The sequence below is a fragment of the Globicephala melas genome, chromosome 20, assembly GCF_963455315.2.
Source record: "Globicephala melas chromosome 20, mGloMel1.2, whole genome shotgun sequence".
Classification (NCBI taxonomy): Eukaryota; Metazoa; Chordata; class Mammalia; order Artiodactyla; family Delphinidae; genus Globicephala; species Globicephala melas.
In genome coordinates, this window is record NC_083333.1 from 18,714,382 (window position 1) to 18,737,635 (window position 23,254).

Here is a 23,254-nt window from a genome sequence, read left to right on the forward strand (position 1 = left end):
AAAGGGGGGCTTCCCTGGTGGCGCAGTGGTTGAGAGTCCGCCTGCCAATGCAGGGGACCCGGGTTCGTGCCCCGGTCCGGGAAGATCCCACATGCCGCGGAGCGGCTGGGCCCGTGAGCCATGGCTGATGAGCCTGCGAGTCTGGAGCCTGTGCTCCGCAATGGGAGAGGCCACAACAGTGAGAGGCCCGCGTACCGCAAAAAAAAGAATATAAAGGGGATCTAAGACAAAAATGTTGAAAATGATTGGTATGGAATCTATTACCTTTGTTAAAACAAGATGAAAATAAGATTATATATTCAGTTTGCTTGTTTTTGAATTAAGGAACTCTGGAAGGATACATTAGAAACTAAAAATAATGGTAACCTTTTGAGCAGGATTGAGGAAGTGTTGGGAATTAGGTAGACAGATACAAGGATGGGAGGGAGACCTCACTCTGTATAATTTTATAGGTTTTATGTTTGTTGCATATCACTACGTTCCATATGTTTAAAAAATCTACTCCACGGCATATTGTTAGGAAGTTTTAGGAGAAAAGATAGAAATAAAGTCCTAGAACCTGCCGGTGAGGGAGTAATATTATTTTTCCCTTTAGATCTACGGCGGTACGAAGGTCTAACACCAGCCCCATGGGCTTCCCCCGGCTGGGATCCTGCTCGCCGGTGCCGGCAGACGCAGTACAGGCGGTCGGACGAAGACTCTCCACGGGGTCTTCCAGGCCTTACTCACCTTCCCCTTCGGGTAAGGAGAATTTATAGCAGTTGTTTCCAACCTTTTTTCATTGTGACCAGTGCGACATGACACTCCCTTTAGGAACACTGGCTCACGATGGCAGTGAGTCCCAGCTGACTGGGAGCCACATCCCGCCCCTCCAACCCTACCCTTCTCTGATTCCCTCTTGAGAATCTCTGTATAAAGCCATTAAGACCGCTGTCGGAAACAGGATGATATAAATGGGTCTTGCGGATAAAAAGCATCTCCACTGGGTTTGGGCTCTAAACACAAACTCAGAAACCCTAGGTGAAAGTACATAAAATGCCTACCCTACTTGGCACTAGGAGTTAGGAGGATTAAAAGGCAGTAGAGTACGTGACAGCGCTGGGTTACGTCCACCAGAGGCCTTCCCGCTGCGGGGGCGACCGGGTGGCAGCTCCACTGCGGATCCTCCCACCTCTCCTGGACACCGCGGGGAGCAACACGGGGAGCTCGAAAACAGCCGCCCAAGGCACAGAGGGAGGCCACAGAACAGCCAATCCCAACCCAACAGGGAGACCTCGAACCACATTTTCAGGGGCTTAGCTAAGAGAAAACGCTCCCGCTTCAGAACACACGCGAGAGAGGCCAGGGCAACAGAGATCCAGAGACCGTGAGCAGCGGCCTCCTAGCGGCGACGTGGGGGAGAACGGGAGCGGGGAGGGCAAGCGTGCACGCGCACACACGCACGCGCATCCAAAGGGGGAGGCCCTACGCCCTCCATCTCCGCCCCGGAGTAGGACTGGGAGGGAGGGGCGCGCCTCGGAAGCAGGCGGAGCGAGCGGGACCGAAGCCTCGCCCAGCATCCTCGGTTCACCAGGCGAAAACCACAGTGATAATGTATTTTAAAAGTTAATGTCACCACTTCCCTGTGGCAGTGGTTTGGACACTACTCTTAAATGAAAAATCTTATTCAAGCCAAGTCTTGGCGTGTCCTCGCCCCCTCAGAGGCCCCCGGGCTCCCCGGAGTTTGCGGACGAGGCCCCAACACTTGCTCTCAGGGACGCGGCCCTCCCTCGGGGTCGAGTCTCTGCCCACTGCTCCGCCGCTGCTGGAGACGCACGCGTCTCGTCTACTTGAGCGCCTGGAAGCCTTCCCCGCCTCCCACCCTTGCTAATTCGGGTTCGCGGCGGTAGATGCAAAGAAGGGGGCTGCAGAAATGTGCACGGAGCGCCTGGGCAGCTGCTGGGAGGGAGGGCGGGTAGGAAGCAGGGACCGCAGGGCGCCCTTTCTGACCACCTTGTAGGCCTGACCCCCGGGGCAGAGGGCTGGAAGGAGGGGTGGGCAGGCTCTCGATGGCCAGTGAGTTCTGAGGAGCGTCCCCAGGCACAAGCCACCCAGAATCACCGTGACCCACACAGTCAGGCTGGGCCAGCCCGGGGGCAACCTCAGTGGGAGGGGAATGCGGCAGGTGGACAGGCAGCAGCTGGGCCCCGGCAGCTCCACGCCCGAGACCTCCGTCAAAGGTTTGCCTGGCTCTTACCCAGTCTCTGCCCTCCGGGCAGGTCCTACGGTGCTTTGATCTCAGCGTGCCCAGCACGCTGTGGCTTAGGACATGTGAGCTGAACTACATCTTCGCTAAATTGTGTCAACTGTAATGTACGATCTGTGCATGTGTCGCCTTTTCCATGCTATATTAGTTGTGAGCCATTTCTCCCTGCTTTACCCTTCCCTTCTTCACAGTTGGCACCATTCCTGAGCAGTTTAGTCAGTGCTGCTGTGGGCATCCTCAGGGCCAGGAATCCAGGAGCAGGAACTGGTCAGGTAGGAGATGGACTCGCAGTGTTAATAGTTTAAATCCCATCGTAAGTGAATTCAAGATATGTTTTTCCAGTCTTAACAAACCAACAGAGTTTACGTGAAGTATTTTCTCTGCTCTCCTGTCTTTTATGCTAATGTGCTCTAGTGTATCATTGCCGGTTGGTTATCGCCTACGTATAGGATTCTTTTATGAGACTAAGTCCTAGGAATTACACAACTTGGCTAAACTCTGGTTGTTGTCCCACAGATAATGAAAATCAATCTAGAAAATGAAATTTCATTACTTTAATACTGGTTTTGATAAAAGCTACCAGTTAGCATCAGATAAAAAAAAACTAATGGATGTTTATTTGCTTTATTATATAAAATATACATGCCTGAAAAGATCTGCGCAAATCACACTTTGATAAGTCAAATTTTGTATGTGCATTTGAGGAGTTGGGCAGTTAAAGGAATGCTCTGTTACTTAGAAAAGCACTCTTGGGACGTCTCTGGTGGCGCAGTGGTTAAGAATCCACCTGCCAACGCAGGGGACACGGGTTTGATCCCTGGTCCGGGGAAGATCCCGCATGCCACGGAGCAGCTAGGCCCGTGCACTGCAACCACTGAAGCCTGCACGACTAGAGCCCATGCTCCGCAACAAGAGAGGCCTGTGCACCGCAGCAAAGAGTAGCCCCCCATCTCCGCAGCTAGAGAAAGCTTGCGCGCAGCAGCAAAGGCCTAACGCAGCTGCAAAAAAAAAAAAAAAAAATCAATCAGAGGTTTTTTAGAGAAAAGAAAAGCACTCTTTTCTAGGTTTAGTGTTTCATATTTTGTGTTTCTTTAAAAATAAAGCTTGATTAACTTTCTCCAGATCATAACACTTTGTCAGTGTTTATTTGTGTATGTGTACGTGTATACACACATGTATGGCAGAACCCAGTTCTGAAAAGTGAAATGGTAGATTTAGGATGAGATAAGCCAGGAGTGGTTGGCAGCAAGAGCTCCTGTTTATTGCTACCTGTTTGGGGAAAGGTGATGGTTATCAGCCACTAAGAAGGTTTGTGTGTCTTTAACGTTATTGGTGGTAGTTCAGCTTGCAAGAAACTCCAAGGAATTTGTAACTGGAGCCCCAGGCTTAGTGAATGTTAAGTCAGCAACAGCAGGGTTTGTGGGGGGGAATCCTCTTGTTGTAGCCAGCTGTTCATCGTATCAAGACCCCATCCCCCAGAGTCCCCTTAAGAGGCAATAATATCTGTGGACAAGTGTTTTCTTTGTAGAGAAGATGGACACTTTAGGTTTTAAATGAATTTCGTGAAACTGACAAAAATATGCGTATGCTTGTTATTTTTAGACAAAATCCAGGAAAAGTATATTATCGTTCTAATTTTCTTTCCAACATTCTTTTTTGAATAAAGATCTATTCTAGTTTAGCTTGAAAAGTTTCTTTTAGTTGCTATGTGAGAAAAGAGAATAATTACATTGATACTACACACATACATGTCGATATAAAGAGTGAAAATCATCTCGTTCCATGTAGATTTTTGTTGTTTTTGTTGGCTTTACGCGCTCTTTAGCTCTCTGTGGTGCTGACTAGACGTTATGTTAATTGAGTTGTGTGCCTGCTGTTGGTAAAACAGCCGACAGACCCGTCGTCACTAACCCCTGTGTCCTGGGAAGGCCAACGGCAGTGTGCTTGTCACTGTTGGTAAAGGATGCCAAAAAATGTCTCTTGCCAGGTAAACAACTTTTGGAATATCTCACAGGAAACAAGACATTCATTGGAACTCTCCTTGAAGAGGTGTCTTCTTAACTCGCCAGTTTTTGCCCTGCACTTCTTCTTCCCTTTGGGTTAACGCTGTCTCTGTGTCCTCCGCAGGCTCTCCCGTGCCGCAGCCTCCGTCGCCCCAGCCACTCTTGTTGGGTGCTAGACTGCAGAGCGCCTCCACCCTCACTGACATCTACCAGAGCAAGCAGAAGCTCAGAAAGCAGCACTCGGACCCCGTGTGCCCGTCCCACGCCGGGGCTGGGTGCAGCTGCTCCCCCCAGCCCAGTCGGCCCGGCAGCCTTGGGACCTCTCCCACCAAGCACGCGGGGTCCTCCCCGCGGAGTTCCGACTGGTTCTTCAAAACTCCATTACCAACAATCATTGGCTCCCCTACTAAGGTGTGTTTATTAAGCCCTTTTGTAGATGTTGTGACTTTGCTAAATTAACATTTATTAACTGGGGCATTTTGTTCCGGGTGGTCAGCTGAGGTCCAGCAACGGACCACAGGAGAAATTGAAATAGAGAAGTTGGTTACTCACCGGTCCTGGAAGAAGCACCCAGATGCCACACGGGGAAGTCAAGTCAAAGTGCAGAGAGAGACAGGACCTGGGCACATGCCTTTATTAGGGTCTGTGGGTGGAATGCTCTGGGGTTCCCGGGCCAAGGCTGGATGGGTCAATCCAAACCAAAAGAGCAGGGTTCTGATAAGTTCCACGGGGGTCTTGTCTAAGGGGCACACAGCGGGAAGGCCCTGGGAGACGGGGGGAGATCACCAGGCTTGTCAGGGAAGTCGTATCCGGAACGTACATTTATTTGCGACTCTGTGGGCTGCTGTCTAGGGCGTGTGCTTGTACGAGGGGCTGGTGTCAATTTAAGGTCCCTGCAGGCCGCATAGCCAAGCACAGTGGATGTGGAAGCAGCAATACCATGGAGCAGCTTAACTCTCAGTAGTAGGTCATGCACTAGTATCACAAGTACTTTATAGGCAGCATTCAGGAAGAGGATAGCTGCAATTTAATCAGCACCTGCCGTGTACCAGGCGAAGTGTAAGTCCTTTACTTGCTGAACGCTTTATATACACGTTCCCATTTAATCCTGAAAAAAGGAAACAGGCCTAGCGTAAATGAACTGTCAAGGTCACAGAGACTGGAAGCAGAAGAGCCGGGATTTGAATCCAAGACTGACAGAGTCTGGAGTCTCTGCTCCAGCTACTGTGCCATGAGCCTGACGGTTCTGAACATTCCTACGTCATAACAACCAGTTTACATGTGTTCCCTTAGACCACGGCTCCTTTCAAAATCCCGAAAACGCAAGCGTCTTCCAACCTGCCAGCCTTGGCCACTCGCCGTGGGCCTTCTGAGGGGCAGTTGAAGGATGGGAGTGACCCACGGGGATGCTCTCACTGTCTCTCAGTACAAGGAGGGGAGAGGCACAAGTCCGAGCAGCAGGTCAGGGCAGCGTTTGGCAGGTAAGAGACGCCATTTCCTTCCAGCCCTAAACATGGAAACGGTAACAGTGCATCCATTCCTATCATAAAACAACCAGACCCGATTAGCAGCTGGTTTATGCCAGTGGTTAATGACACTGTACACGTGTAAGGAACTGCATACACTTAGAATCTCTGAAAACCATAGCTGTTGCCTATACCTGTGGGAGTCCAGAGCTCTTCCTGAGTTTCCTGAGTAGTCTGTTTCTGCCTTTTTGTTTATTTTGGGTATTGAAGTTTATCTCTACCTTGAATTGTTCGGTCTCTATTTTTTGTCTCCTTGTTCTCTGACTTTCCTTTAACCCTTTTATGGCTTGGCTTAAATCACCCTTATTACTGATAAGTCTGGATTTTTTTAAAGTATACATTTACGTTATTATCATTCTTCTTTTTAGATCTGTCAGTACTGGGAAATTATCAGATCAACCAGTAAAAACACCTTTAGGTGGACATCAGGGCAGCACGGACAGTTTAAATACAGAACGACCAATGGATATAGGTAAGAGAAGTCCGGTTTCTTTTTAGGCAGGTAATCTGTTTGTTAACTTTCCTATTGCTGCTGTAACAAATTACCACAAGCTTGGTAGCTTAAAAACAACACAGATGTATTATTTTACAGTTCCGGAGGGCAGAAGTCCACAGTGGGTCTCACTAGGCTAAAACCGAGGTGTAGGCAGGGCTGGTTCCTTCTGCAGGCTCTCGGGGAGGGTGCACTTCCTGGCCTTTTGCAGCTTCTGGGGGCTGCCCTCATCCCTTGGCTTATGGCCCCTTCGACCGTGAAAGCCAGCAATGGCCAGTCTAGACTCAGACCTTCTGCCCCCTTAGTCTACACTTAAAGGACCCTTGTGATTACATTGGACCCACTGGATAATCTCTTTAAGTTCAGCTGATGAGCAGCCCTGGTTCCATCTGCAGCTTTAGTTCCCCTTTGCCGTGTCACATAGCCTATTTACAAGTTTCAGGGCTCAGGACGCGGGCATCCTTGGCTTGGGCGTGGGGGTAATTACTCTGCCCATCTACTTCTGGTGACTGTTCACGAACCTGTTGACCAGATTGCTTCATCCAGTCCCTGTCATCTCATCGAAGTTCTTAGGAGCCTGTCAAGATAGGGACATGTTCAGTGTCTTGATGATCGGCAGCCCATGAGTGAGAAGTTAGATGCTGACCAAGATTGCTTTTTATCAGTAGGATAACTCTGGCCAAAGTTGCCTTACACATACGAACTCTTGAGCATCTCTTATACAGCAAGCCCAACCTATAAAGAACCATAGGTCACTGAGATCCCTGGCTCTTTCATAGCTGTTCCAGGGAACTTTATGTCCATGGACCCACATCTAGATTACTTTAGACTGCTTATCAAAAAATGAAAACAAAGGGCTGGCTCCAGACCCTAACCCAGGCTTGTTTAATCAAGTTTTCTGGGAAAGGAGTTTAGGAATCTGTGTCTTTAACAAGCTCCCCACGTGATTATGATGTCCACTTAAATTTGAGTCAGTATTGGAGCCTCTTTGTTCTTGTTTTCTCTGTCATTCTTTTACCGTCTCTCCCATGAGCCTCCAAAGGAGGAAGTATCTAGACCAGCAAACACCCGAGTATGGTTTCTGTGCTGTAGGGCTTGATATTTCACTCCACTGTCATCTTGCTGGCATGGTTTCTGAAGAGAAGTCTCGTGTCATTCTTACCGTCGTTCCTCTTATAAATGAGGTGCTTTTTTTCTTTGGCTTCTTTCAGGACTTTTTCTTTGATTCTCTGCTGTTTGAAGATGAAATGCACAGGTGTAGATTGTTTGGCATTCTAACCGCTTGGTGTTCTTTAAGCTTCCTGGACTTGGACGGTTTGGTTCTGCATTTATTTTGGAAATTTCTTGGACATTACTACTTCACATATTTCTTCTGTTTCTTTCTCTTTCTCCTTTTCATATTCCTGTTGCACATATATTATATCTTTGTAGTTGTCCCACAGTTCTTGGATATTCTGGGATTTTTGTTGTTGTTGTTTTAATTCTTCTTTCTCTTTGCTTTTCAGTTTTGGAAGTTCCTATTGACATATCTTCAAGCTAACTGATTTTCTTAACCATGTCCTGTCTGTTGATGAGCTCATCAAATACATTCTTCATTTCTGTGTCAGTGATTCTGACTTACAGCATTTCCTTTGAGTCTTTCTTAGAGTTGCCATCTCTCTGCTTTGTTACTCATTTGCTCTTACATGTTGTTTATTTTTTCCATTAGAGTTCTTAGCATTAATCAAAGTTATTATAATTTCTGGTGTGATAAGTCCAATATGCATGCTGTATCTGAGTCTGGTTCAGTGCTTGCTCTGTCTCTTCAAGCTGTGTTTACCTTTTAGCTTGCCTTTTAATTTTTGTTGAAAGCCAGAAATGATATTACTGGACATAGAATTGAGTTAAATAGTGTGAGGTGTTTTTTATGTTTATCTGGCTAAGAGTTAGGCTGTGTTTAGTGTTTGCTGTAGCCATAGGTATCAGGGTAAACTTTTCTCTGGTGTCTTTGTCTTCCCTGTTGTCTTTGAGTTTCCCTAGATACCCCTTCTTAAATGCTTAACTCTATATTTTCTTCTAAGAAAATATAAGCTATAAAACAGCTTAGGGACTTCCCTGGTGGCACAGTGGTTAAGAATCCGCCTGCCAATGCAGGGGACATGGGTTCGAGCCCTGGTTCGGGAAGATCCAACCTGCTGCAGAGCAACTAAGCCCGTGCGCCACAACTACTGAGCCTGCGCTCTAGAGCCCACGAGCCACAACTGCTGAAGCCTGTGCACCTAAAGCCTGTGCTCTGCAACAAAGAGAAGCCACCGCAGTGAGAAGCCTGTACATCAGCCCCCACTCTCCACAACTAGAGAAAGCCCGTGTGCAGCAACGAAGACCCAGCACAGCCAAAGATAAATAAATAAATTTATAAAAAAAGCAAAAACAAAAACAGCTTAGCTCTTAGTTTCTCCACATTCTCACCAACGTTTGTTATTTGTGGTCTTTTCGATGATGACCATTCTGACAGGTGTGAGGATGTCTCATTGGGGTTTTTATTTGCATTTGCCTGATGATTAGTGATGTTGAGCATCTTTTCATGTGCCTGTTGGCCATATATATTTTTTGGAAAAATAACTATTCAGGTCTTCTGACCATTTTTTAAATCAGGTTGTTTCCCCACATATTTATTCCCAGTTCTTGGTTTCCACCTTTTCACATTATCCTCAGGTGTGACGGCAATTCACGTAGAAGTAACTGAATTGTAGGCCTTGGGGAAAAGGAGATTCACAGCTGTGAAGAGATTACCATAAAATATTTTTAATGGAGATCTGTATTGAATTTTCTGTTTTTAAGAGTAATAAATGCTTAGTGTAAAAAACCCAAATCTAATATAAAAGTAAAGGTGTCCCTATAAAACCCACCCTCTGATACATGACACATTTGGTGAACTTTTTATTGCAGCCCCTGCAGGAGCCTGTGGTGTTGCACGGGCTCCTTCTGTGGGAACAGCAGCGAGTCCCAGGGCTGTGCTGTTCACGGTAGGGTCTCCTCCACACAGGGCTGCGACCCCCGCTTGTACCCACATAGTCCTTCGGACAAGAACCACCTCAGGTGAGGATTGTCTTAGTTCCGCCTTGCGCTCGTGTTTGGTGTGCAGATTCTGATAATGGCTTAATGGTGTGACGTTTTTTTTACCAATGACGTGGAGATAACGATTTACTTTACCTTAAAAGGTTATGAAGAGTAGATGAGGGGACTTCCCTGGCAGTCCCGTGGTTAAGACTCTGCGCTTGCACGGCAGGGGGCATGGGTTCGGTACCTGGTCGGGGGACTAAGATCCCCTATGCCACGCTGTGCGGCCAAAAAATTAAAAAAAGAGTAAATGAGACAATACCTGTGGGGAAAAAAAAATCTGCAAAACAAAAGGTACTAGGTTATATATTTGTAATAATATATATGTAATTTTATAACATTATTACATGAATGTGACGTCACAGTGAAGCAGCTATGCATGTTGGTGCTTCTTAGCTTATATTGAAGGCTTATGTTAGTACATCCAGTAAATTTTTTGAAAATGATAGATTGTTGTTTATTTTTGGTTTTGTGGGTTTTTTTAGAAACCTAGGTTTCACCTTTTTTTTGGTACTTTGAGTCCCAATCTTTGCACTTAATCCTATATCCTACTTCTGGATAGGCTGATAGATTGGTTTTATCAGCCATAGTCTATAAATAGGTAATTGGTACCAAAAATTAAGAAAGTATTTAGATTGGACTTGAGTTATCATTTGACATCATATATTATACCTTGTGTCCCTTAAGTTCTCTTATGCTAAATCAGTTACTAATCAAGATACAAGTAGATTAATAAGCAAAGGATATAAATAGATAATGAGAGTGGAAAAAGAGCTAATAATAATCTTGATTTTAGGATTATTAAGAGTATTAAATAATAAGAAAATACCACTTTGAGAAAATAACTTTTTATACCTGTTAACTAAGCCAACATTTAAAAAATGTAATGCCCAGTGTTGTTGAGGCTTAGTGGGATCTCTGCGCTCACTCACGGCTGCTTTAGAAAATAGCGTGGCAAGTCTTACAAAGAGCTATAAAAATATTTATAGTAATATTTGATCTGTGGTAATCCCATTCTGTTTATAAGGCCACTTACAACAAAGTGGTCTTATAAAGTATTTATCACAAATAACTCAAAAGAAGGAAGGATTTCATTACAATGTTATTGGTGGCATTAAAAAAATCAGAAATAGTATAAGTGCCCCCACATAAGCATTGGGGTATAATTTTAGTGAAGCGTACACATCCGCTGAGTTTTATCACCGTGAGGACTGTGGAGCAGCAGGGAGAAATGTGTATGTTAGAAGTTTGTTTAGAACAGAATTTAAAAGTAGCTGTGCTGATTCTGTAAGGAATGAAGGTGAGCCTGGGAAGATAAAGCCTGTTCATGTGCTCAGGGAGGGGTCGGGGGCCTTCCTTTTAACGCTTCCTCGCCCGTCTCCACAGGGGGCTCCAGCGGCTCCGGAGGCTCCCTGGGCTCCACCGGGGGCCGTGTGTCTGGGGGCTCCCCGCCTGGGCTGTGCTCGGGGTCTCCCCCTCTGGGAGCAGAGGCAGCTCCCAGCCTGAGACACGCGCCTTGTGGTGCTTCACCCCCCAGCCTGGAGGGGCTCGTCGCCTTTGAAGCCCCTGAACTGCCCGAGGAGACGCTGATGGAGGTGGGAAGAGACCCTGTGACGTGTCACTTACGGGGACCCCGAGGAGAGTGTTGGTGACGGGAGGACAAAATCCCCCTAACCTTTCCTATTTGGAACATTGCTCATATATTTTCAGAGTAATGTTGACAGTGACACTCATTCATAGCAAGCTTTGGTTGACAGGAAGTGATGCATACAGATTTTGTATTCTTAATTTCTTTATCTGAAGTTTATTTACTACTTACAGGACTTTTAAAACATAATGTTTTTCCTAAAACCGTAACTTTTTATTCTCAAAGCTTGCTTTTCTTCATAAGATAAAAATGATACACTTAAACTTAGGTTTAAAAAAATAAATTAAGATGCCAAATCAGTCAGTAACGCTGAGGAATAAAGCTGCCCGGCAGACTGGACAGTTGCGTGTGTCCACCAGTACCTTTTCCCTCCACGGAGCCAGGTCTCCAGGGAAAAACACATCAGAACGTGAAGTGTGCTGAGCACAAATGCAGAATAGAGGTGAATTTTATGATTCCAGAGCCTCTGCTGCTAATTCCTCAGTGTCGACTCTAGGACAGTGTTCCATAGACTGCACCTCCTCCAGGTCAACTAAAGAACAAATTCTCTTTCCATATTTCTGTTGTGTGTGAAGGAAAATTAAGTATTTCACATAAAAGTTATAAAGTACTGCATGCAAAATTTTAATAGTGATTCTGTAGTAAGTTTAAGTTGTAATTTTGAGAATATGTATAAGATTGGAAAAGCAATCTTCAGAGTTTTTTCAGTCTCCATCAATTTAGGCATAAATTATGTTCCAATATGTATTGGAGCATATAGTCTGATATGCTGTCATAGAGCAGAGAGACTTTCAAAAGTTGATTGGTTTATTCTTCTGTCTTTAGTACACTGATTCTCATCCCTTTTTAACCATAAAAGGAGAGTGAGAAGCTTAGTCTTATTTGAGATTTCAAAATACATTTATAGCTAAAAACAAACCTCAGAACATAAATTTTAGAGTACCCATTTTTAATGCGCTGCTACTATGTCTATACTCCACTCTTTCACTGAAAAGATCACAAAATTTAGAGCCTTGGTATTAGGAATCACTGTTAACTGAAGAGCCGCCAGAAATTAAAAAAGTGTCTCTGAAATTGTAAGTCAGTAGAATTCATTAAACTATCAAGAAGTGTGGTTTACTGCACAGAATATCCTTACATTCCTATATCTTGGTCTATATTTTGTCATGTTTCTGTCTCATGTATATTGATTTAATTTTTCCGTGTTTCATTTTTTTCCTGGTGCAAGTACAATGACCTCATATCTTTGAGGCTGAATTTTGTGGGTGCTCTCGTACATCCATACACACAAACATATGACACACTCTTGTTTGGTTTCATTTGTGTTTATTTTTCTCACAGTTTTCTGGAATTTAAAACTTTCATTCTCCTTTGATCATTCTGACATTCATAAGTATAGAAAACATTAGCAGTGGCCACAGTTTATGTGCAGAAATGAGTGTGCGCCTCTCCTTAACCTGCAAGTTTCTAAGATGATTGGCTTTGCCGCAGCGAGAGCACACAGACACCTTCCGCCACCTGAACGCAATGCTGTTGTTCACGGAGTGTGTGCTGGACCTGACGGCCGTGCGCGGGGGAGACCCAGGGCTCTGCGCGTCCGCGGTCTCCTTGTACCAGATCCAGGAGAGCGCGGTGGTGGACCAGATCAGCCAGCTGAGCAAAGACTGGGGGTAGGTGCCCCCTTGCTGTCCATCTCCAGAGGCTTCCTGCCCTCTGTAAACTGGTGTCCAAGCTGGGGGCCGTGTCATCCACTGAAGGTCATGGGCGTCTCTGAGTTAACTCATTGTGCTCGATTTCACTGTGTGAGCCAAGACTTGGAGGTTCTGCAGCCTTGGTGTTTCCTTTCCTGTAAATTGTGCTGTTAAGATATTTGATGATAAAGAGATTGTATTTTTATCTGAGTGCACCCATTGTATTCAAAGTACACATGTCTTTCTCCATGCCGGCCCTTCTCCCTTCAGGAGGTGTTCATGCACTAGAAGTGTCAAGGGGAATGATGTTCCCTTAGAGAGACTGTTGTGATGGGGCACTGGCCTGTCGGTTCGCAGGCTAACGCTCTGCTTGCTGTCTCTGGGTGCAGGCGGGTGGAACAGCTGGTGTTATACATGAAGGCCGCACAGCTGCTGGCAGCCTCTCTGCATCTCGCCAAAGAGCAGATCAAGTCCGGGAAGCTGAGCCCGTCCACGGGTGTGAAACAAGGTACAAGCGGAGCGTGACGGGGCTGCTTTTCCCCTTACACTGGGAAGGGGAGTTTTTGGTGAGGGGTCACCATGGTATTAAGCATGCTTAAATGGGAAAAGATGCTGGCTTTTCTGTTTTTTGGTTTTGCCATTTAGCCGATACAGAGAGCAGTCAGAATTACTTTATTCTCAGTCTTCACTAAGAGAGAGAACATGTGGAAGAATGATTTCCAGTCACTTTTTTCAGTGATCATTTAGTGTCGCTTTCCATAAATTAGCAGGAAAGTTGCTTGTCACTATGACTCTGTTTCTGGAGGAAAATTAAAATTCTCATTTCAATTTTTTTCCAGTTGTCAAAAATCTGAATGAACGATATAAATTCTGCATCAGCATGTGCAAGAAACTTACAGAAAAGCTGAATCGCTTCTTCTCTGACAAACAGAGATTTATTGATGAAATCAACAGCGTAACAGCAGAGAAACTCATCTATAATTGTGCTGTAGAAATGGTAACCCTTTTTAAGGTGTAATATTGCATAGTAATACTACTTGTCTTTAAGAGCACCTTTTGTTTTTTGTTTTTCTTGGCTGCGTTGGGTCTTCGTTGCTGTGTGTGGGCTTTCTCTAGTTGCAGTGAGCTGGGGGGCTACTCTTCCTTGCGGTGCGCGGGCTTCTCATTGTGGTGACTTCTCATTGTTGCGGAGCACAGGCTCTAGAGTGCAGGCTCAGTAGTTGTGGCGCAGGGACTTAGGTGCTCCGCGGCATGTGGGATCTTCCTGGACCAGGACTCGAACCCGTGTCCCCTGCATTGGCAGGCGGATTCTTAACCATTGCACCACCAGGGAAGTTCCCTAAGAGCATCTTTTGAAGTGCACACCTACTTGACATCATCCTTTTAAAAAGAATTTATGCCCCACCACTCCCAAGTCCCAGGTATTGTGGTACCTCTTCCTGAAGGAGTGATTACACTTAATTAACATGCAACAAACATAAGTTATGTTGGTTACCTACCACATTTGGTAAAAGTTTACCATACCTCTTAAAAATTGCTAACATTAGGCATGATCTAATCTTTTTATAGTTTGCATCTAAGAGCTTTCACTGGATCTCTTTCTTCATTTTCTATTATTTAAGGAATTTGGCTTGATAAAACATTACAAAAATACTGCTTTTATTACCCAATCTGCAGAAATTCACGTGCTCAGATTCCACAACTGACCTTACTTAAGTGTAGACACACAAAGTATAATCTACTTTTCCAACTCTCTGGTTATATTAGTGGAAATAATTTGTTTTCTGTATCTTCGAGGAAAAATTGCTCTGAAGGAAACATGAAATTAGGGACTGTCAAAGAAGGAATTAAGTGGGGAAAGATTTAATTACTGGCCAACCGTATAGTTTTTACCATATTAACATAGTTGAGCTTCCTTTTCCCTCTCAAATTTGTGTACTTGGAATTGTACTGTTACATTACCCCCTTGGTCTTATTTTGAAAGCCATCATAATAAAAAGGCGTATGAAAATAGTTTGGGAATATAAACTGTTGATGAGAATAATATACATTATATTGCCCTAAACTGTTGATATGAATAATATGCATTGTATTGTTTTGTACCGAATTAAGACTTCATAAGACAGATTTTCTTTTAGAAATTTGTGCCAGGAAAGACGTCCTCTTGTACGGAGTTAGGGTGCTTCTGTCTCTTCTGATGACAGAGCCACGTGCCTCCAACAAGTCTCTCCTTGTGCCCTGGCTGCTGAGCAAGCTTGGAGACACTCAACTTATATTTAGTTATTTCTCTCCTTCCTTTTCAGGACTTGGATTTTCTGTGTCCATTTTATTTATCATATTGTATGTGGCTTTACTCTTTGAAAGAGACAGAGCATACTGACAAGTAAATTAGGATACTGGATTACTGACAGTCTGGGCAGTGAATGATTAAAGAGAAAATCAGGATGCTGTTGGGGAAACAAATGCTCATAACCCCGTGAATGACACCATGCCCGTCTTTCTGGGGAGCCCTACCCACCTCTCCCCCTGCCCAGCTCGCTCCTGCTTCCTATGGCTCTGCCTCAGCATCACTTCCTGGAGGCGCTCCCTAACCACTTCCTCCATAGTCGGGTTAGGTGCCTCTCGCGTGTGCTCCGTACCATCCGGGGCTTCCTCCTGTGATGCCAGGTACCCCTTGGAGTTCACAGCCCACGCCTCCCTCTGGACTGTGAGCTCACCTTCATCGTGCACTCTGGGCCGACACTCAGCAGGTGCCCAGTAAATACCTCTGAATGAATGAATCCCACACACCAGAAAATTCTGTAACTAAAAGGAAAAGCTGATAAGTGGCTTTTAACGTCATTTAATTATTTCATTGTAACAAGATCTACTTTAGGGAAATGCCAGGTTACTAGTGTGGAAGTGTAAGTTTAAAATAAACTTTTTAGTGAAGTCATAGAAGAGCCAGTTTAGAAGTGCAAATATCATGAGTTAGGAATCTCTGAGTTCCATAAGGTTATGTTTGAATGCAGAGTAACTCTTTTGTCAAGAAGCTCTTTTATGTCGCTCACCCAATAGATTATATCATTTTGTCGAAACGTATTAATTTTAGACAGACTCCATTTAAAGCTGCATTGCCTGAATGGATTCGTATTTTCATGGAAGAGCTGAGAATCTTCTTGTTTTTGCTGACTGGTTCCAGGTTCAGGCTGCAGCCCTGGATGAGATGTTCCAGCAGACTGAAGATATTGTTTATCGCTATCATAAGGCGGCCCTTCTTTTGGAAGGCTTAACTAAGATTCTCCAGGACCCGGCAGATATTGAAAATGTACACAAATGTGAGTTGACTTAGAAAGCAGGGTGCGTGTTGGTTGCACTTTCATTGTCTCCTCCTGGTGCAGTAGACAGAGCGTGGAGTTTGGAACCGTGCAGGATGAGGGTTGCATCTTGGCTTCCCAACCTCGGGCAAGTCACTCACCCTTTCTGTGGTCCCCGTCTCTTCTTCTACAAGATGAGGAACAGTGCCTGCCTTGCCGAGCTGTTGTGGGGATTAGAGAGGTTGCTTGTACAGAGCTGTTGGCTTTTGTCATTAGTCTTTAGATTTCTACACTGCGTGACTGTATTGGTGGGTGTGTTTGTGTATGCAGAGACCTTTGCTTTTATCATTAAACAATAAGAAAGGCAGCTGTTTTAATCCTCGTTGGCTTAGTGACCGAAGAGCCCTGTGAAAACCCTGTGTACTGCAGATTTGGTGTACAGAACGGAGTGTGGACACTGGTAGGGTACCAGGATGGTGTTTCCACTTGTCAGATATAAGACCAATGATGTTTTTTGTTGAGGAGGAGGTGTGGTCATACCACATTTTGAAGAGCCACAAGGGGCTGGCAGTTCTAAGATTGTTTGCAATTGTGAGCGAACTAGCTGTTAAAACCTAAATGTTCTTCATTTGACGTGCTAATCTAGCTTTTACCACTGTGCAGCGCTAAGCTAGACGATTACCAGGCAGAAAGAAGAAAAAATACTCAGAACTGTTAACTCTGGGGCAAAGATAGAACAGAGGTGAGGGTGTAGGTGGAGGGTGAGAGATTCTTTTTCATTGGTTCTTCTTACCTTGGTTTTGAAAATATAAATGATTTTTATTATGAATTTATTTTATTTCTAGATAAATCTCGTATTGAAAGGAGATTGTCGGCACTCTGCTACAGCACCTCAACCTTGTGAGCAGCAGCAGGCCTGCCCCCAGGACTAGGGGTGGGTGTGAGGCGATGCCTTTGGGAGCACAGCTTGGATCCTGTCGCCCCACCCCCAGGAAACTGTAGGTTCCTACACGGTGACCACCAAAGAGCAAGCAGTGATTTCAAAAAGGAAAAACAACCCCAGAACTACCTGCCTTATCAGCGAAGTCACCCCTTCCCTTTTTCTTTGTAGAAGCAGAAACAAGAGTATTCCACTTGGCTTTCAGTTTGAACTTGGTAAATAAATGTACCTTAGAACTAGAGTTGTCAGTACAGTTATTCTTAAGGGTAATTAGGAATGAAACGATGAGTGGCTCTTCACGCCAGTCACCAGAGCAAAGTGTGGGGTTCCACATGTTCACTGAGGCGAAAAAGTAAAAAGCCACGTCTCATCCAGGCGGTTTGATACTCGGGGTAAGTTTATCTGAGTCTGAGCACGCATCCATAAACAGCTCAGGAAGAAATAGCTTAAGGAGTGAAAGGCGTCTCTTGGAAGAGATTGTGAAATCTTCAATTTGATCTAATATGGACACATATTAATAATCTTCCAAAATCTTTCATATTGCACTAATTTATTAAAACAACTGTGTATTGGATTTTGCAATTTAAAACTAACTGAGGCACAATGGACTTGTTTAAAATATTTTACTTGATTATATACACGTACCCTTTCCAGAATTCACAGGTGATTTCTCGTGGACTTTTAAGTGGTAAAAAATTTGTGTTGTGTGAACCTTTGCATTTTCTTAGCCTATTCATCTACACCTACAGGTTTTCTCAGTGATATTTTTAAGTTGCTCGTTGTCTGCTTTTGTTTGCATTTTTTACTGTGCATGCAGAATGTGCATTCATGCCTATGACCTCTAGGCTTACTAAAGGCTAGGTTTATTGGGGCAGTATTAGAACAAGTGTCAATCCAGAGATACTCTCAAGAATTGTAATAGGGCCAAAACAAAGTTGGTGACTTAAAGGCTTATTAGTGATGTGGAATTTTACATGAAGTTAGTGAAAAATGAGGTATGTTTTCTCTTAGGAAAATGGGCAACTCTTTCCAGCCTGTGTGCATTTTCCTGTTAGTCCTGACAGTTCACCAGGTAGCTAGTCATGGAGAATGTGGGCACTTAACACCCCTCAAGAGATGGTGCCTACGTGGTAGGTTATTTCGTTCCTCTTACTTACCTGCTTGAATACTTGAATAAACCATTCTCCAGTTTTAATCCTTTTAGATAATGTAACCTGAACTCTGACAAATTGCACAGAAGCTCTTCGGCATTAATTTAGTGTACTGATAAAAACAAAAACATGGTTTTTCTTTACTTTGACGAAGTAATGTAATTTTTACTTTATTTATCTGTATGAAATTCCAGCAGTTAATTTGAACATTTATTTATATGATGTTTATATTTTTAGGTCTTTAATACAGTGTTTCTACCTCTTATTTGTAACTGCATGCATTATTCATGAAACTAGGTAAAACTCACTGAATTGTTGTGTCATAGCCTTTTTATTATTGCCTGTACAGATGTATATTAAGGTAAATAAAACTGACCAGGTGTTTCTAGGGTGAGGCTGGGTCCCTGTGATGTGGCTTGTCAGGCCAGGTCCTTCCTCAGTGAGTTTGGAGCCTTGATGGTTAACACCTGTCGCCCTGCCCCAGGGTTTCAGATGCTCGGTGACGGTCCTGCAGGCTGCCAGGAGCATGGGCTGTGCGGCGGCTTCCTGCCCTCCCTGCAGGGGCCATAAGCACTGTCACTGGTGATACTCCATTTTGTATGATTTTTTCGAGTGTAAAGGGCAGTTTCTTGTATGTTCTCTCAGTTACCGCCCGTGTCATCTCACTGATCCTCCGAGGGGGTGGGTACATTCCGGTCCCTCCTCCGCTCTCCCGCTTGTTTTTTAAACACAGGATGAAACAGGTTCACAGCGAGGAAGTGCTTGGTCTGCAGTCAGTACCTAGGGAAGTGGCCGGGCTGTGCTTTGTGACCTCCAAGTGCATTCTTCTGCTTCTTGTACGACAAAGGTCAGGTGATAGGAGGTATGTGTGAGACCGTGAAGTCTGAACAGCAGAGAAGAACAAACTGTAAACTCGTGATTAATGGTTCTGATTATATTTCCATTATCAAGGCCAATTGTTTTAAGAGATTTTGCCTTGATTATAGCAATAATAAACAAATGCTTTATGTTTCCACGTGTATCTTTTGATTTTGTATCATCTATTTCATAAAAAAGAGAGAAACCAGCTCACACATTCACGGGTTGACACCGGGTCTCAGGCGAGCCTGGAAGGTGGCGGGTGCACAGATGCACACGGGGCTAATCTGTGAGCGTGCCGAGTGGCCGTTCCTGCTGTGAGGATTCGCCTTAATGGCGCCTGCGCCGGGCCCGTGGGATGCTTCCCACATGCCCGTCTCCTCAAGGGGGGGTGTCTTTCTGCCCCTCCTGGGGTCCAGGAGAGGAGCCCGGAGAGGGGGTTACTGTTCGGGCCCAGTCACCTCAGTCCCCACAGGTAAATAGCAGGGGAGTCGAGCTGGGCACCGTGGGTGTGAAGTCACTGACTTGGCTCTAAAAAGCGCTTGAGGTGACGGAGGAAGATTTGCCGCTTGCACCGTGCGCCTCCTGTAGCTTCTGTGGGCAGTCCTCACTCCTGCGGGAGCAGAGTGTGGTTCTGTTGTTCCAGGGAGACTGGCTGCCGCCCAGAGAGCTTGGTGTCTTCCCTCCGTTGACGGGCGCAGCCTAGGAGCATCCGTATCCACCTCTGCACGCCGGGAGACAACTGACACTGGGTCCTGGGCCCTGGGTCTTCAGCCATGGAAGTCCTGGGCCCTGCCCAAGTCTCCGCCTTGTCTGTCACAGCCCTGGCCAGAATGCTGTCTTGGGGAGAGGGGTCAAGGTGGCATCGTCCTCACCGGAATCAGAGGGAGTCACATCAGAAGCGACCCGCCTGGGGAAGCACCGCATGGCGGGAAATGACAGTCGGTCCCTGAAGTCTCGGCTTTTGTGGACAAGGCAGAGCCAAACAGGTGAAGGGTCACAGGGGTCAGTGCCCAGGGGTCAGTGCCCAGACTGCTGTGGAGGAGGGAGGCGAGGCTGGGAGCTGCCGGCAGCACGGACCCACGCAGAGCAGAGCGCCCGGCAGAGCCTCCAGCTCCCCTTGCACAGAGGGCCTCGCTCGGCCGGTTGTGAACGTGCTGTCCTTTCTGAACAGCCTCCTGGCGTGGATCTGAGCGGAGGCTGCGGCAGCGATGGCCGAGCCCTGGGGCTTCCCCTCGCCCTCCTGCTCCCAGGCTGTCCTGTCTCTGAGGGTTTGCTCGCTGCAGGCTGTTCTCCGTTTCCTTGGGTGCAGCTGTCTTGGTCTCGGACTCCTGTGCAGAGCGGTGCGTCCTTGGGCACTCTCCATCCCTAACCTCTCCACACCTGTCTGCGTCCGGCTGGGAGCTGGTCAGTGGTGGTGAGAACGGAATGAGTTACTGGGCGTGAGGTTGTTTGAACAGCCCCAGCCGTGGGCGGTGGGCAGCCTGCAGCTCCTCTCTGTTAGGCTTGGTTTAGGGCGAGGCCCAGTTTCAGGCTCTGTCTGGACACCTTCTGAAAGGACCAGCCCCGCCGCCGTGGCCGAGCCCTGGGCACCTGCTTTCAGACATCCTTTCCCTGTGGATTGATCTGACCCTTGTAGTTCAAGGTTTGTGGCAATCTAATATTTATTACTTCATTAGATCTTCGTACCAACCCTCAGTGGTCTCATTTCACAGAAAATGGAAAAGGCAGACCTGGCAAATAATTTCCAAAGAGAAAAAAGCCAGGGCTGGGGTTTGGCCAGCCAGACTGCTGGGCGGGGCCTGGGCCCACGAGCTGCTCATCCCACACACGCGCCTGGAGCCCCGGCCCTGCTCACCCCTCGGCCTTCCAGCCTCTCCTTTCTGCTGATGCACTTTTATGCTTCTCGGTGCGCAGGTGTCTCTGGCTGGACTCCCCCGGCCAAGCGGCAGGCAGCAAGTTTTGAGAAGCAGGTGAGGTTAGCAGACCTGCCACCCCCTTGGGGGCTGGGGCAGGAGCCCAAGAGCAGAAGCTTTGAAACCACCCTCAGAATCCCCAGGGGAAGGGCTTCAGGGACACACGGACAAATGGACACTTTGCAGGTTCCCTGCTTGTTTGTTTATTTGTACGAGAGCCGCTGAGGTAGACCAGCAGGGATTCGGCCCGTCCTGGGTGGGAGGGACCTCAACCCCAGGTTTGCCAAGGGGACCCCTGCAGGCCCTGGCGTCCTAAGACCGGCTCTTTTGCTGATGGCGGCACGTAGGGGCCCTCTCCCGGGGACGTAAGCCAGCGCCCTCCCCTCGATCCCTCAACAGGAGATGGCACGTGGAGCCCTGTCTTCGTCTTGAAGCACTGAGGCCCACCCAGCTGCCCCTTCTCCCACCTGCTGCCCTTGGGCCCCACCCCTGCTGCAGGGCGAGGTCGGAGAGGGAGATGGTGGGCCGGGCAGGGGCAGGTCACAGGTGCCTTTGCCCAGAGTGTCGTCTGGGCGACAACAGGACTTCTGCCTGGCACACCGAGCTGCGGCCAGAGGCTCTGATGGGGGCCCAACGGGCCTGCCTCTGTTCCAGCTGGAGGGTTTCTGTGAAGATGGTGGGTGAGCGGGCTGTGCGCTGAGAATGAACCACAGGGCGGGCGGCTGATCTGGGGATCCTCGCGAGGGCAGGGTGCCTTCCACAGAGGGGAGGGTCTGTGAGGTGATGAGGATGCTGGTCCAGCGGGATGACAGGTTCTCCTTCCCTGTCGGGAGTGTCTGTCGTGGGGGGTGGCGATGTTCATGTTTCACTCTGAGCTTGTTAATTTTGTAATTCTTTAACAAGGTGATTTCGGTCCAGGAAGAACTCTAAAACTCAGGTCATCAGCTAGGAAAGGTATTGGCAGTAAACACAACAGATGAGGGGAGTTATGGTGGGGGAAATGCTGGGAGAAAATAAGGAAATTCCCCCCCCCCAGAGCCCTCCCCCTGCCCCCCCCTTCAGTCTGAAGGCTTCTTGGAGCAGCAGAGTAAAAAGCCCCCTGGCACAGACGGGCCGAGGGTCCCAGTCTCTGGGCTCACAATGGGGGGGCGGATCTAAGCCCCGGGAGGTGGGTGCAGGGTGGTGAGCGAGGCTGAGGCTGGGGGCCCTTCAGCAGTCACGGGCTGGTTCCTCAGCACGTTGGGATTTTGGAGACGTGAACGCTCCTTTCCACTGAGAAAGTGCTAAAACAACAACTCTTAGACAAGTTGGTGCGGAGCACACATCAACATTTATTCAGTCGCCGTCAGAGGAGCCAGCATGTGACAAAAGCGTGTCAGTTCAGAAAGGATATGAAACCTGGGGGGGATTCTCGGGAAACAGATGCCTGTTACATAAGCGGCTTGTTTACTCGTGAGGATCCCAGCTTCCTTCCACACGGTCATCTGTTCGTCTGTAGCGTCGTGTCAGAGGAAATCGGACAGGACGCCCAGGGCACCACGCGGTGCCCACTTTCTCCGTTCAGGGCCCTACGGCGGCACCTCTGGCAGCTGCTCGGCTCTGCTGTCGTGCCACGGAAAGTAGCCGGGGCCGATACGATGCACCTGAAATTTGAGTTTCTTGTAACTTTCACGTGTCACAAAATAGCCTTTTTTTTTTCCAATCCACTTAAAATGTAAGAACCATTCTTAATCTCTAGGCTGTGGACCGGACCTGGCCTGCAGGCCGTCGCATGTGGCCCCGGCACACAGATGCACCGCGGAAGAGCCGGGCATCGAAGCACACACGGCGGCGGACACAGGTCACCAGGGATACGTGCTGCTCGCCCTGCTGGGGTCAGCTAGCACGGATGTGGACAGTGTTCCCGGGTCAGCAGCACCTCCCCAGCGACGGTTCTGCTCTTAGACGTTTCATCAAATGGCTAGTAAACGCACAGAATGCAAAATCTGTACAATTCTTAGTTTTGGAACATTTTGGGGAGCACATATTTTTTTGCTTCTTTGACAAACGAGGTACTTCTCACTCTTGCTGTGTGGCCTTGGGCAGGTCCCCTCACCCTCCTGGGCCTCCATTTTCCATCCTTTGAAGATCAGAGTAGTACCTTCTCACACAATTCTTGTGGGGAAAATGCCCTTTGCACAGTGACGGGCACTTGAGGGCCTGAGGAAAACCTAAGCACAGGAGCTCACAGGGTCCCCAGGTGCCCACTTGACCCTGACCCCCAGAAGCCCAGCTCCCTTCTGATGGAAGCAGGGAGGTGAGTCCTATACCCACTTCCTCCAGGAAAACTGCCCCAAGGAGCCCCCCAGGCCCCTCCTGGGGCTGGTGAGACCAGCCTTTCCCTTGAGA

General features: G+C 47.1%; 1 protein-coding gene across 4 annotated transcripts in view; it reads left to right on the forward strand.

Annotated features, from left to right (window-relative positions):
- The window catches only part of ULK2 (unc-51 like autophagy activating kinase 2), a 66,297-nt gene extending 47,186 nt beyond the window's left edge, over window positions 1-19,111 (forward strand). For 2 of the 4 annotated variants that reach the window (XM_060290218.2, XM_030861301.3), the window contains 12 exons: window positions 596-741; window positions 2,437-2,517; window positions 4,373-4,659; window positions 5,542-5,729; window positions 6,143-6,246; window positions 9,196-9,345; window positions 10,753-10,961; window positions 12,506-12,684; window positions 13,095-13,213; window positions 13,545-13,717; window positions 15,887-16,022; window positions 16,847-19,111. In XM_060290218.2, coding sequence (XP_060146201.1) covers window positions 596-741; window positions 2,437-2,517; window positions 4,373-4,659; window positions 5,542-5,729; window positions 6,143-6,246; window positions 9,196-9,345; window positions 10,753-10,961; window positions 12,506-12,684; window positions 13,095-13,213; window positions 13,545-13,717; window positions 15,887-16,022; window positions 16,847-16,905 — 1,831 coding nt within the window. In that variant the 3' untranslated portion in view covers window positions 16,906-19,111. The remainder of the gene's footprint in view (window positions 1-595; window positions 742-2,436; window positions 2,518-4,372; window positions 4,660-5,541; window positions 5,730-6,142; window positions 6,247-9,195; window positions 9,346-10,752; window positions 10,962-12,505; window positions 12,685-13,094; window positions 13,214-13,544; window positions 13,718-15,886; window positions 16,023-16,846) is intronic. The other 2 variants (XM_030861302.3, XM_060290217.2) reach the window with 2 other exon arrangements.
- The last annotated feature ends 4,143 nt before the right edge of the window (window positions 19,112-23,254 follow it).